The sequence below is a fragment of the Micromys minutus genome (genome assembly GCF_963924665.1).
Source record: "Micromys minutus genome assembly, chromosome: 31".
NCBI classification, from domain to species: Eukaryota; Metazoa; Chordata; class Mammalia; order Rodentia; family Muridae; genus Micromys; species Micromys minutus.
This window is the reverse complement of record NC_137966.1, coordinates 21,572,232-21,586,446: the sequence shown is the minus strand read 5'-3', so window position 1 is coordinate 21,586,446 and position 14,215 is coordinate 21,572,232. Positions and strand designations below refer to the sequence as shown.

Genomic DNA, 14,215 nt, shown 5'->3' with positions numbered 1-14,215 from the left:
AGTTAGGCTGGCCCTTCTCATTTCAATTTCCCTAACCAAGAAGATGTGCATAGAGACTTGTCTCTTATTTGACTGCAGACCCAGCAAAGGTGACAGCCATGATAAATAATCATACTGGGTCACAGGAGACCCTGACTCAAAAATAAATAAACTGACCATGGCTGGGTCTGGCAAAGCTCGTGTGATGATATACTTCAAGCTCTTGGGCACGTGCCCGGGGACAAGGTAATGTTTACATCTGCCTTTTTATTTTCTTCCCGAAAGGTGACTGTACCATTTTTCTAGTCCCAGAAGATGATGGGAGCCCTTCTCTTTACCCAAAGGAGTTGGCTTCCTTGGCTTTGATGGTTCAGCATGCCCTGGGGATGGGGTTAGAGGGTCTCACTTGGAATCCTGGGGCTTGCTGCTCATCAGATCTATAGGGGACCCCCTTTCCCATACCGAGGAGATATGAACCTGACTTTGGGGGGGTCACTATGAGGGCCCGCTCTCTCTTGGCCATGGAGATAGACCACATGTCTCTGTGCGTCAGTTTCCTTTCTGTAAATTGGGAAAAAAACCCACCATTTTCCTCCACGGATAAAATATTTTAATTAAGGGTTTCTATTGTTGTGATGAAACACCATTGATCAAAAGGAAAATTGGGGGAGAAAGAGGTTTATTTGGCTTACACTTCTACGATTCTGTTAATTAATGAAAGAAGTTAAAACAGGAACAGGGCAGGAGCTGATACAAAGACCATGGAGGGATGCTACTTATTGGCTTACTCCTCACGGCTTGCTCAGTCTGCTTTCTTATAGAACCCAGAACCACCAGCCCAGGGATGGCTCCACCCACAATGGGCTGGGCCAGGGATGGCTCCACCCACAATAGGCTGGGCCCTCCCTCATTTATCACTAATTGAGAAAATACTCTACAGTTGGGTCTCATGGAGGCATTTCCTCAACTGAGGCTCCTTTCTCTCTGATGACTCAAACTTGTGTCAAGTCGACACACAAAACCAGCCAGTACATAAAGCTTCAGGGATTCAGTAGAAATGAAAAATTTAAAAAGGAGGTTAGTGCCCACACCCATCTCAAATCCATTAGGGAGACGGAGGCTCAGACAGTCTCAAAATCAGCCCACGGAGAATGAATCAATTAGTCATTAGAAAACAAAACAGCTCTTTCCTCCTCCCTTGTTTTTATGTTTCTCTGTCTCTCTCTTTTCTTCTATCTCGTAATTCTTGATTTAAAAAAAAAAAAAAAAAAAGCCAACTGCTTATCCTGCTTATCTCGAGAGTCACGGGCAGGTTGGGGCCGGACTTGTGCTGGGGAGTGGCAGGCACCGCATGCGGAGATCCGATTGTGCCACTTTCCCGGGCACCAGGCCCGCACTGGGCGTCCGCAGACCCGCGGGGGGCGGGGAAAACACCTCCTGCCCCTGCCGAGTCCCGCGCTCGGGCCGCGGGACATCAACACAAAGGTCCGGTGGCAGCAGCTGCGCCGAGCTCCTCCTTCCCGGCTGGACCAGTCCAGCCTCCGGGCCGCGCGTCCATTGGCCCGGAGCCCAAAGGGGCGTGGTCCCACACTCCGCCCACCCCCGCGGCCACACCTCCAGTCCCGGCTCTATTCTTGCAGTCGGAGCGCAGCTGCCGGAGGAGTCCGACGTGTCGCCAGGTAAGCTGCTGGTCCCGGGACCCTAGGGAAGGGCGTGGTGGTGCGCGGGTTCCCGGGAGTCTAGGGGATGGGGCCGAGGCCTACTCTGTTTTTTTGCTTCCCTTCTGTGGAGCCTTATCGTTCTCCAGCTCCGTGATGCCCCCGCCCCCCCACGCCCAGTCGCTCGGGCTAGTTTGGGGAGCGCGGGTTACTCACTGTCCCTAAGGGGAGACGGGTGGGTGTGGCCGCAGCGGCGATTCTTGTCTGACTTCGGTTAGTTAGAGTTATTCGCTGGGCCACCTGTTTTTGAGCGTAGGCGGCGCGCCCTCCCCGGGTGCTTTCCGGCGGGCTGGAGGTGCTGGGGACCCGCGGCTAGAGGAAGGCGGAGCTGTCCCCGACCGCCGGGCCTCGCCAGCTGCATGCTGGGCGGCGGGACTGTAGCCAAGTCCGGAGAGGGGGAACCGTTTTGACCCCTCGCGGTTGGCTGCTTGTAGGGAGGAGCTGCGGCTGGGCGCGCTCCCGGGGTGTTTGCGCCAGGATGGGGGCCTTAGGGCACAGAGGAAAACTTCACCCGGGCTGGCGGCTCTGTTTACAGGCCGGAAATGCAAGGTTGGGTTTTGATTTTTTTGCTTAAAAAGCCTGGCTGTGAGCTTACAGCTTTTTGGGGGGCCGCAGTTTGGACTAATGCAGGCTAAACTGTAGATTCCCCCTGCTCCTGCAGGGCCTGGATTCTGAGAGATGAAGGTGCGTCTTGGCAAAACAGGAAACTGGGACTGGAATATATAAGCTTTTTTTTTTTTTTTTTTGCCAGAAAGGGATGTATGAGGGAATAGAGTGAGCTGGCGGGTTATGCCTGCATCCCCAGCTCTGGGAAGGTAAAGAGGCAGGACTCAGGATTCGGGTTCATTCAGCTTTATAATTAGTTCAAGGCCAGTTTCTGTAAATAATTTCCATCTGTAAGCCATTCCCAGATGGAGGCTAAGACAGAAGAATTGTCCACATAGCACGATCCTTCCTCAAAACCCCAAACCAGTTAAAAACATGAATTTTAAATCAGTCCCCAAATCTGAGTTCCATGTTCTCGTTCTTTGTCCTGTTGGGTACAAACTTTCCCACAGGGCCTTCTCTAGCTGCTTTGTGACTCTGGCCGCTCAGTGTGTCCCTAAGTGATCCTTAAGCCTCAACTCTGCTGCTCTGGGACAGGGGTCTCCTCAGAGTCTGGCCTCCCTCCACCATCTCCTCTTGGGTGACAGCCTTGTTGCCACCGTATGCCCTTACATCACCTCGCCCTCCAGGATGATCATGAGCCGAGTTGAGATCAGAGTAAGCTGAATTCGGCCCAACCTAGGGTCTTAGTCCTGCTGAACGCAAGGGCAAGACTTTGGTTTGCTCTTCATACACATCATAGGGGCCACTATTGTTAAGCCTTCCTTCTGCTCCGCAGTGTGGCTCACACTGCCTCTAAACACTGCCTCTAAAGCTTTGAGCTACTGCTGTATGCAAGGTCCTTGTCAAACTGAGGCAGGGAACTGGTGGGAGGTGAGGAAAACTGGGGGGGAAGGGGGGAGCAATTCAGGGCTAGGTTTGGTGGAGAACCGAGGTCCCCTTGCCCTACCCCGTGGGATGATGTTATTGGAAGGGACTGCTTCGGGTTTCTGTAATTCGGAGCTTCCAGCTTCCTGGCAGTTGAGGGCGGGGTTTCCCAGTTGGGCTGCTAGAGGGAATGGGGTAGTCTCCCTGTTCTGGGTTGTTTGCTCTTCTCTGTTCCATGGCCCCGCCCCTGGTATCCCTCGTTACTCTCACTGAATCCACCCTTCCCAGAACAATGGAGCAGCACGCGGCTGGCTAGCCTGGAAGCTGTGAGCCTCAGGCTCCCCGCCACCCCAGCTCTGTGCTTTCCAAGATCCCTGTGTCCAGTTTAGCTGATCAGTCTTAATCTTCCCTTGGCTGTGGGTTCTTTTCTGCTAGTCTGGCTGGGCTGGGGGTGAAGATGAACCTTGTAATCTCATAGAGCCCTGGCCCAGTGCAGTTTGTATGTGCTGGGTGAATGTCTGTGTTCCCCTCCCCCAGGTGGCCTGCTTCTTGGGAGCTGGATAGTTTAGCAGCAGCTGTCCCTCTGGGGGTTCCTTAGAAAGTCAGACTTGGGGGCTTGTGGCAGCTGCTGAGTGCTAGAGCCAAAGATCCTGGCTTCCCAGCACCAAAAAAGCAACCTTGGTTGGTCCCCAACTAACTGACCAAGCAAAGCCATGATAACTCCACCTACATCTGTGGAGTTGGAGTTCATTTTTTGGACATTGGCCAGAGATTCCTGGGGGCACTAACGCGTGAGAAGCTCCAACTGCTGAATCTATTGTCAGTTTCTTCACGTGACAGGGAAATGGTGAAGTGTCTGCCTGTCAGGCTGGCAGAAAGGGACTCTCATATCTGGTGCCTGTGAAGTCCCTATGGTATCAGGAAAAGCACTGGCTTCTCCCTCCGAGGCAGTCTCTAATGTGTGACCTAAACCTTTACCTTACCCCTCCTGGCCAGGTTCTAGGCTGGGAAGTGTCCCACACAGTGCCCAACCATAGTCACACACCCAGAGTCTAGGTCCCAATGTGCAGAACAAGCTTACCCAAGAATAAAACCTCTAGCCCCCTAAAGCGCTTGTTTCTCCATCCTTTATTTTCCTGCCCTTGAGGAGCTATAAAGTGCTTCTTTCTTTGAAGTCTAAATGGCTTCCAGCATGTCCTAGGCTCTTCTGGTAAGCACCTGACTCCCTACCTCAAAAGATCCTTCCCTGCTTCATGTGACCCTTCCCTGTAATTCTAGTACCAGGGAGGCTGAGGCTGGAGGATTACCATGAGTTTGAGGCCAATTTGGGCTATGCAGTATTAAGACAGTCTCAAAAAGCGAAAAGGGACTGGGGGCAGACATGTTGGAAACTGGGCCCTTTAAGGCCTAGAGCACAGAAGATGCTGGGTCTGACAAACTGGTACAAGGAAAACAGCCCTAGATTCTGGGCAGGCTATAGAGGGGCTGGGAGGCCAGACTGGTGCCCAGTTGAGCTCCCAGAATCCTCCAGGGCTTGCTATAAGGCCTGTGGAAAATTCCCAGGCTATTTTTGGCTAGAGGCCCCCTTTACCACATTTCTCAGGAGAGAAGTCTGTCATGCCCTCTCTGGTGGACAGTCAGGGTGGGTGTGACATTCTGCCCTCCAGCCTCTGGCTTTCTGGTAGAGGGGTGCATTTCTTATCCCCGCTGGGTGTTGTGCTAAGTACCCTCCCCCAGGTGAGCATTAGAAGGCCCCAGGTTTCTTGCTGGTACTTGTGGGTGCTTTTGGGTGTGATGCCCACAGCTGAGGATGGGGATCACTTGGCAGACTGTCTGCCTAGGACTCAGGAATTGGAGGGGAAGCTAGGCACTATTTCCTCACCCAGAGTCCATGCACGAGGTGACAAGCCTGTGCACACAAAGCTGTGTGTGCCCTGCCCCTCCCCCCAATATATATATGGCCACTTGGTCATACACTCACATAACTATGCAGATGTGTGTTCATGTGATCATGTACATAAACATGTCTCCACACACACATGCAAATGCACATTACATATTCACATGCAGAAAAACACACATGTGTACCAAGTGTGCTAGCCAACGACATCATCTTGGGCCTTTCATGTTGACAGAATTTGTCTCAGGCAGAGGCTCACTGGGGTCTATACCTGAACCCCTGTGGTAAGGGCCACGGCCCCATCTTGATCTCGAAGTAGAGCGCCATGGCAAATGGGCTGTGCCCTTTCCAGCCACTCCTGGAAGTGCTGAGAAAGCAGGCAAGAGGGGTGATGTGGGAGGTGGGGCTGTTGGAGCCACAAGCTACACACTGTTGCTGATGTGTGCAGGGCCAGAGAGGCCTCCTGGATAGCCCTACCCCAACCCCAGCTGGACTTTGTCCCCTTCCCGGAGCAGCTGGGGTGGGCTGGCTCTGACAGGCCCAGCTTCCTTTCAGCGCAGGTACGTTGGGGTAGCTACTTTGGGGAACAGAAGAGCTTGAGTCTCCCTGCTCCCAGCCCTACCTCAGGGGCTTCAGTTTCTTAGTGTGGGTGTGTCACTCAGCACACGCCAGGGGTCCCCAAGCCCAGGATGTCCAGGACCCTTGTGTTGTCTGCCGTGGGCCTCTGAGGGACTTTCCAAGGTAGAAGTTCGGGACTTGAGGGCACTTGAGTGGAGAGTGAGGAGCCCAGTCTGGAGCCCGTTCCCTCAGCCTGGAGCGGGGCATGTGAAGGCTATTAGAGCAGACAGGCGGAAGGAAGGTGCAAAGAAGGGAAGAGACAGGATGACAACGGCTGTGGTGATGCAACTTGGTTCCTGGTCTAGCCCTGCCCCCGGGCCTTACTTCCTGCTCCTTCCGGACTTCCACAGACTCCTCAGAGGCCTGAAGCCACTAAAGGCTCTCTCCAGCCTTAGCCTTTTCACTCCCTGCTGTCTATACCAGAACAGCCTCCCTGTCTCTTTTCTTTTTGAGATGGTCTCTGTAGCCTAGGCTAGCCCAGACTTCACTAGCCCAGGCTGGTCCAGCGGATTCTTTAGCTTCAGCTTCCAAAGCACTCACATTACAGGCAAGCACCAACACCCCTGGCTTCTTGTTTTTCAAATGTCTGACTGATTCTCATATTCCAGGTCCATCTGGTGCTTCCACCTCATTCCTTTTTATCCCTTTTGTTAGCGGTCCCCATCACCTTGTTGACACTTGGATTTACTTGTCTATCCTCTGGTTTCAAGTTTTGACCTGTATGATGACTATGGCTTGATATTGGATGTGTTTGTTGAGTGACTTTGTGATTGCAGTTTACAGCAGTAATCATAGCTAGCTCTTGTTGCTTGCCTATTTGGGGAGAGTTGTACCTTCGTGCTTGTAAGTACTACTTCATTCAATGTTATGATTTAGTGGAAGCTGAAACAATTTCCATTTCTCAGATTCAGAAACTGAGGCCCTGAGAGGTTGAGTCACTTAATGATCCCTTAGCTGGCAGGTGGGAATTTGAACTGTCCCTTCTGGGGCAGGGGGAGGGGAGGACTGTTTAGAAGGGAAGTTCTTTCATGCTGATGTCATCTGGTCCCCATGGTCTCGCCCTGCTGTCATGGGAGGATGGGTGGGGCCCACTCTCCCTCTCTGGGCCAACCTTCTTCCCAGAACTCCTGGCATTGGAACATTCCAGGGCTCTATGACCTGTGCTGGAGACCTGACGGCCAGGCCAGCAGCCAGGACCTCTTCAAGGTGGGGGCTTCTCTGAATTTGTGGTCCTGCCTGGCTGGGGCCACAGCCAAGAAGAGGTCAGTAGTAATCATGTCACTTCTGGAAGGCTGGCCAGCGACACCTCTCCAGCCAGGCAGGACTGAGTCCCCAGAGAGAGGCAGGGCATGCGGAGAAACCAGTCTCAATCTTTGGGGAGAGAGGCCCCCAAACCTGAGGACTCCAAGGTGGAGGGTTGGAGCCTGAAGCAAGTGAGACTTGCTGGGCAGTGCAGGTGAAAACTCAGCCCTGGGGCCATGGGAAGAGTCTGGCCCCGAGCTAGGCTCAGGTTTCGGAGAGCTGAGGGGCTGAGGCTGTCACTCAGTTGGTGGAGAGCTTGCCTAGTGTGCACAGAGTCCTGGGTTCTATCCCCAGCCCCATATAAATCGAACATGGTAACACACAGATGTAATTCTAGCACTTGGAAATGAGGCCTGTGTGGGCTGCGGGAGACCCTGAAAACAAAACAAAACCGAAAAACGTCAAACCTGCAGCTGCACTGTTAAGAAGACGGCTCCTTTATACTTGACTGGCCAATCACAGGGCCACACAAAACTGCTCAGGCCTGTTCCTGTCCCACTGCTCCCATCTCCATCCATAAGCAGATGTAAAAGGACATCCCTGGACTTGACCCTGAGCCCAGAAAGGGGGAAGGACTTACCCAAGGACTGACCCTTGAGCCAGATGGTTGGCCCCACCCTGTCCTGGGATCATTTGTGTCCAGTGTCCGCTACCGAATTATCCTTTTTGGATTTTTCAGTTGGTCTCACTGTAGTCCAAGCTGCCTTGGCTCATAGCAGGTCCTTTGGTCTCAGCCCATCCCTGTAAGAGCCACTGCCTTTGTCTGCCTGCATCCTTGCCTCTGGGGGGTCACTGAGAGAAGTGTCCCTCACAGCCGGGAGTGGTGTCTGGGGCTAGGTATGAGTCTGCAGGGAGTGCTTCTCCCCCAGGGACCTTTAGTGGTGACCCACCTGGCACTGAGCTCAGGTCAACCCCTCAGAGAACCTATTCTGGGCTGTGATCCAGAATAAGAGGGGGTTGAGCAGTGTTGTTAATCCTGGCTGTGGCACCGCCTCCCCTCACAGTCTTTACTGATGTCTTAAGCATGCCAAGGTCTGTTCTGGGGACAGAGAGGCGCTAGCGTGGGGGTTACCTGGCATATACACGTGTGTGTGTGTGTGTGTGTGTGTGTGTGTATGTATGTATGTGTGTGTATGTATATGTGTGTGAATGTGTGTGTGTGTATATGTGTGTGTATGTGTGTGTATATGTATACTTGAGCCCATGAGGCCACAGAATAACCCCAGTTGTTATTCTTCCGGGTTTATTTTGAGGCAGGGTCTCTCACTGGGACCTGGGGTCCCCTGACTAGTAGGCTAGGCTGGCTGGGTCAACCAGCCCTAGAGAAGCCACCTGCCTCTAAACTTGCCAGTGCTGGGATGACGGGTGCATACCACCATCTTAGCCTTAAAATAAAAAAGCTTTATTAGCTGGGCCGTGGTGGTGAACACCTTTAATCCCAGCACTTGGGAGGCCGAGACAGATACATGTCAGAGTCTGAGGTTGGTCTGCTCTACAGAGTGAGTCCTCGGACAGCAGGGCTTCACAGAGAAACCCTGTCTCCAAAGACAAAACAAAACAAAAAAAAAGTTTTATTTTTATTCGTGTTTAACTCTGCACGTGTGGCCTGTGTGGGTTTGCACAAGTGAGTGTGCTGCAAGCCAGAGAGGGTGTCGGATGCCCTGGAGCTGACGTGGCCCGTGGTGTGAACTGCCCGCTATGGATTCTGGGATCTGAACTCAGGTTCTCTAGAGCAGTGAGCACTCCTCAACAGCTGCGCCATCATCTCTCCAGCCCGTACCAGGCTTTTTGATTATACATGGATTTTGGGGATCAAACATAGGTTCTCCTGTTTGTGTGACAAGTATTTTACTGACGGGGCCATCTCCCTAGCACATGACCTGGCATTTTCTTTCACAGTGGAGATGGAGGGAGGCCAGTAGGTGCCATGGGAGCCCAGTGCTGGCACCTGATCGGACACCTGAGCCAAGGTGTGACTACAGATAAGGTGACCTGGAGTGAGACTGTAGGAGTCCCAGGCTGTGCCCTGTGGAATCCTCTGAAACTGAAAGCCCCCATCTCTCTATAGGTCAGTCATGTCATCTGAGCCTCCCCCGCCGCCGCAGCCCCCCACGCATCAGACTTCTGTAGGGCTATTGGATACCCCTCGCACCCGGGATCGTTCTCCATCCCCATTGCGGGGCAATGTGGTCCCTAGCCCTCTGCCTACCCGTCGGACAAGGACCTTCTCAGCGTAAGTCTCAGGCTGGCCCCACACAGTTCCTTAAATGAGGCTACCACAAGATCCAGCAGGATCTACTCCCTGGGTATCTCCCGGAAGAGCTAGTGAGCAAACCGGAGGGTGCCTTTAAAACCCAGGGTACTGGCCCCCCCGACTGGAGTGTTAATTTTTTGGACTTTAGTCAAAGAGGCCTTTTCCCAGGAGGCATTGATTTTTAAGGGGGCCCGTTTAGAATGGAGGGGGAGGGGACCAGTGATAGGACAATGACACAGTGTCAGGGTAGGTAGCCATCGGCAGGAAGAGAATTTAGGGTGGAGAGGTGTTGCTAACAGTTTCTGAAGGAATGCTTCCAACTATGTGAGCTCAGCTCCCCGTTTCCAGATGGACAATCAGGCCTGAGAAAAATGTGCTCTGTCCGGCGGCAGCCTTTTCTACTCTGTGAACTGCTCCCAGTGGCTCTTGTAGAGGACTGATGGGTGTCCCCTTGCATTTCCCTATCAGGACGGTACGGGCTTCGCAGGGCCCTGTCTACAAAGGAGTCTGTAAATGTTTCTGCCGGTCCAAGGGCCATGGCTTCATCACCCCAGCTGATGGCGGTCCTGACATCTTCCTGCACATCTCTGAGTGAGTTCACTGCTGTGTATCTGGAGGTTTGGGGTGGGAGCAGAGGGGTGCTGTTGTGGCCCTACACTACATGGGACAGGGTGGAGGAAAGGTGCTGGGAAGGAAGGTGTGTGACAGAGACGACATGTCTGAATTGAGTAAGGTTTTGGGTGTATGCCCACCAAGGTGCTAAGAGCAAGGTGAGGACAGTTGTGCCTGGCATGTTTAAGTGGGTCTGAGTGCTGAGTGCCCAGTTCCTGGCCTTGGAGAGGGTATCTCTGGAATGGGGTCTGTGTTTGGCCTCCTTATAGGAGGGGCCTGATGAGGCTTCGGGCTGTCTTTTTTTTTTTTGGCTCCAGGAAGGAAGCTCACGGCTGGGCCCTTTGTCCTACCACTTGCTCATTGAGGCTCTTCCTTCCTGTCTGAAAGCCCACAGGAGTCTGTGTGTGTGTGTGTCTGTGTGTGTGTGTGTGTCTGTGTGTGTCTGTGTGTGTGTTGGGGGTAGGAGGCACAAGGGTCCCAGCAGCCCCCTCCCTGTTTGGCTCCTTGGTAGCTTTTGGGTTTCCTAGGAACCCTAACTAGAACCTCTACCAGATTTCCTCCTTTGGCCTAAGCACCCAGCCCACCCTGACTTCATTTTGGCTGAAATAGGGTCTGTGTCTGAAGCTTGGAGCACATGCTAGACAGGCCTCCTACCGGTGACTGACACCCTGGCCATGGGTCCAGTCTCTGCCGGTGGCCAGTAGAGCCTTTCCCAAAAACCCTAACCAAGTCTGAAACCACAATTGGAAAAAGAGGGTGGTGTTGTACCCCCTTTGCTGAGATGGAAGTTCCAGCCCACTCTCCTTTGCCACCCCAATATGCTTATATACCAGGTCTGTTGGTGTATGCATCTTAATCCCACTACACGGAAGGTAGAGGTAGGAGGGTTGGTGAAAGTTTGAGGTCAGCCTGGTTCACACACTGAATTTCAGGCTGGCAAGAGCTACATAGTAATAAGACTCTTATCTCTAAGAATAAAACAAAATCAAATCCCCTTACCTAGCACAGAGCTGGGACTGACAGTTGCTGGATTCATTTTACATGTATATGAATGAATGAATGCATGGGTTTATAAATGTCCGGACAGCCTCTCCAGGAAGGGTTCCAGTGATCTGCAAGTACACACGGTACAGTATGAAAGTAATTAGGAAGGAAACACAGGGTGGGGTGAGCCTTCGTGTGTGTGTGTGTGTGTGTGTGTGTGTGTGTGTGTGTGTGTGATGAAGACGTGTCTTCCTCTATCATTCTCCAAGTTTAGTTATTTTCTTCAAATTTTATGAGCGTTTGCCTGCATGCCTGTAAGCTCCTCACGCATGCCTGCTGTCTGGAGGCCAGAAGAGGGGGTTGGGACCATCTGGGACGGGAATTCTAGGTAGTTTGTGAGCTGCCACGTGGGTGCTGGGAACTGAATCCAGTTCTGAGGAGCAGATGCTATCACTCCAGTGCTACCTCCACCTTCTCTGTTGAGACAGAGTCTCTCACTGAACACGGACTAATCTGTTAGGCTAGCTGGCCAGCCAGCACGGGGGATTCTCCTGACTCTGCGTCTCTAGCACTGGGCAAGTACGATCCCCCACACCTGGCTGCTCTACATGGGTGCTGGGGATCCAAACTCGGGTATTCACGCTTGCAAGGTAGGTACTTTCTGTCCTCAGCCATCTCCTCAGCCCTGACGACTGCTCTTTTCTCTCCTGCAGTGTGGAAGGGGAGTATGTTCCGGTGGAAGGCGACGAGGTCACCTATAAGATGTGCTCTATTCCGCCCAAGAATGAGAAACTGCAGGCTGTAGAGGTGGTCATCACCCACCTGGCACCGGGGACCAAGCATGAGACCTGGTCCGGGCACGTCATCAGCTCCTAGGGACCTGCAAGAACCCCTTCTCCTGGGCTTGAGGGAGACTTTGGGGGAAGGAGGAGCAGGGCCACCCTGGATATAACATTCTACCATACAAAATGGGGGCCTCAAGGCGGGCATGGCCCCTTTCAAGCATTTCCTGGAGGGAAGGAGTTGTGGGCAGGCAAGGGTGCTCTTAGCCACCAGCACAGCCTCCAGCCATTGCAAAAAGCTCTCACTGTCTGAAAAGCATTAAAGGCATTTGAAAAGGAGAGGCACCTGCGGAGGCTGAGTGGAGAGGGTGCAGTCCTAGCCCAAGGCACCCGGGTAGGCCAAACACGCTATTTTCCCAAATGCCCCCTTCAGGTGAAGCCCATAAGGACTATTCCTGGGACTAGAAACAGAAATCCTCAGATTTGGCCCCCTGAGGGATGTCATCAGCCCTATGAGACTTTCCATGACCCAGTGCCCTATCTTGGGACCAGATCAGTCTAGCCTCAGCCTGCCTGGTTGGGGGAGCTGGCTTATGTATGTGGGGAGCGTTCTAGGGGACTTTGCCTCTTGGTGCCTTTCCAGCAGGTGTGTCTCCACCTACTGGGAAAGACTAACCCTCAGGAGCTCTGCCCTAGCATGGTAGCCTGGGGCTGGGCTGACCCCACTCCTGGGAAGGCTGGTCTTTCCCACTTGCTTCTAAGGATAAGGCAGCCTCTATGTGGCATTAAAGCCTATCATTAAAGTAGTGCTGAAGGTGGCTGTGGGGGTGGGGAAGAGACCTCTGCAGGAAGGCCCTAGAAGGGAGGGTGGTGCTTTATTTAACAACAGAATCTGGGCTGGTAGTGCTTACCTGTGTGTGATCTCTGCACTTGGCAGGCTGAAACTGCATTCTAGGCCAGCCTAGGTTACAATCAATGTCTCGGAATAAGGGCTGGGGATATTGCTCAGTGGTGATGAATGCTTTACTCAGCCCAGCATGTGCAGAGTCTTTGTTCCAATGCGAGCATAAACCCTAGGATGTTGACACTGACCCACAGAAGACAGGCAGCTTGTTTTCTTACGGCCTTGTAAGGTGAGGAGTTGGAGAAATATACCTCTGATTGGAATCAAAGATATATTCTTTAAGACAGGCCTAATAAATGCCTAAGGATCTTTTTTCCCCTCTTCCCCAGTGCTTGGGGGAGCCCAGAGCTCTGGAAATGCTCACATCACAGAACTATGTTGAAGTCTCTACCTGCTTTTTTTTGGGGGGGGGTTAATGTGTATGTTGGGGGAGGAGAGACAGGTTCCTGCCTTGTAGCCCAGGCTATCTCCGAACTCATGCCTTTGCTGTCTACTTGCTGGGGTCACAGGTGTGGCTTTGTTCCCTGCTGATTCTTCTTTTTAATAGTTCAAACTCCCACAGAGCCCTCTGTTTGCCCTGGCCTGCAACACTGGAGATTTGTGTTTCAAATGAATTGATCCCTAGACTTTTTGGTGGTTGGCTTTAGTTGTGATTCAAAAACAGAAGTAGTTGAGTAATGAATGGGTTTTGAAATGTAGTTGAGAACTCAGTTGTCAGAACAGGGTTGCCAATTCTACAGTGGCAACTGTGGTCCCACTGAGGGTTGTATCCATCCTAAAGGTACAAAGGCTGTGGCTTCCAGGCATACAGGGGTCAATGACACAGCTTGGCTGGTAAACCGTTTGAAGAATGAATTTAAGCCCCAGCAAAAAGCTAGATGTGGTGGTTCACACTTAGGTAGTCCTAGAACTGGGGAGGCTAAGCCAGGTTGATGCCTAGGGTTTGCATTTGCAAGCCTATTGATGAGTTTGAGGTCAGAGAACTTATTTTTGTCTTTTTAAAAAAGTGCCTAGCACCTAAGAAATGAAAAGGGGTTGTCTCTGGTTCCCATATCCATGATAACACACAAACAGTAAGTGGGTAAACTTGTTAGGGTCTTGTGCAGCTGGCTCCCCACCTTACCCGTCTTTGTTATTCATGCATTTCTTTTTATTTGGTCAAAGGTGGCCTTTCCCCCACTCCAGGCTTGGCTTACTGCCCAGAGGCTCTCTTCAGGGCCAAGGAACAGAAGTCCAAACCCATATTTGCCAAGACCTAGGAAGGCACCCTGAGACTGACAACCTTCTCTGTCCCCCACTGTTCCTCGTGATCAAAGCTTTGCTTTCACTCTGGCATGGTTAGACTTTGGGCAGCACGTGGTTGACCTGCTTGTGAGCCCTACCCCCAATGAGCTGGCAGCCCAGTTTTGCTGGCGGGATGGCTGGCCTCTGGATTCTTCTGCCCCACAGAACCCTTTGTAAAGGGCTTTCCTCATATGGTCAGATCACTTGAGCCTGTAGACTTGTTTCAGAACTGCAGGGTGTTGAAGACCCCTTCTGTTCATACAGAGTATCAACTAACAGAGGAGGGACCCTAGGACCCAGTGCTGGAGACTAAATAGAGAACAGACACCCAGATCTAGATGTTTGAGCCCATAAGCCAACTATTTAATAAAGTGTTTTGTGCAAGATGAGGTGCCTGTGTGAACG

At 52.3% G+C, this 14,215-nt stretch overlaps 1 protein-coding gene across 1 annotated transcript; it reads left to right on the top strand.

The window, feature by feature from the left end:
* The first annotated feature begins 1,629 nt into the window (after positions 1–1,629).
* CARHSP1 (calcium regulated heat stable protein 1) lies at positions 1,630–14,164 on the top strand. Its single transcript, XM_080942231.1, has 4 exons — positions 1,630–1,658; positions 9,059–9,223; positions 9,713–9,835; positions 11,554–14,164. Exons 2-4 carry the CDS (start codon positions 9,066–9,068, stop codon positions 11,714–11,716), a joined length of 444 nt encoding a protein of 147 aa, XP_080798357.1. The 5' UTR covers positions 1,630–1,658; positions 9,059–9,065; the 3' UTR covers positions 11,717–14,164.
* Positions 14,165–14,215: the final 51 nt, after the last annotated feature.

Bases quoted from the DNA above. Each gene is read 5' to 3' on its own strand.
- CARHSP1 (XM_080942231.1), top strand. From the start codon at position 9,066: ATGTCATCTGAGCCTCCCCCGCCGCCGCAGCCCCCCACGCATCAGACT. The intron at 9,224-9,712 runs GTAAGTCTCAGG...TTTCCCTATCAG, and splicing joins CGGACAAGGACCTTCTCAGC to GACGGTACGGGCTTCGCAGG. The intron at 9,836-11,553 runs GTGAGTTCACTG...TCTCTCCTGCAG, and splicing joins ATCTTCCTGCACATCTCTGA to TGTGGAAGGGGAGTATGTTC.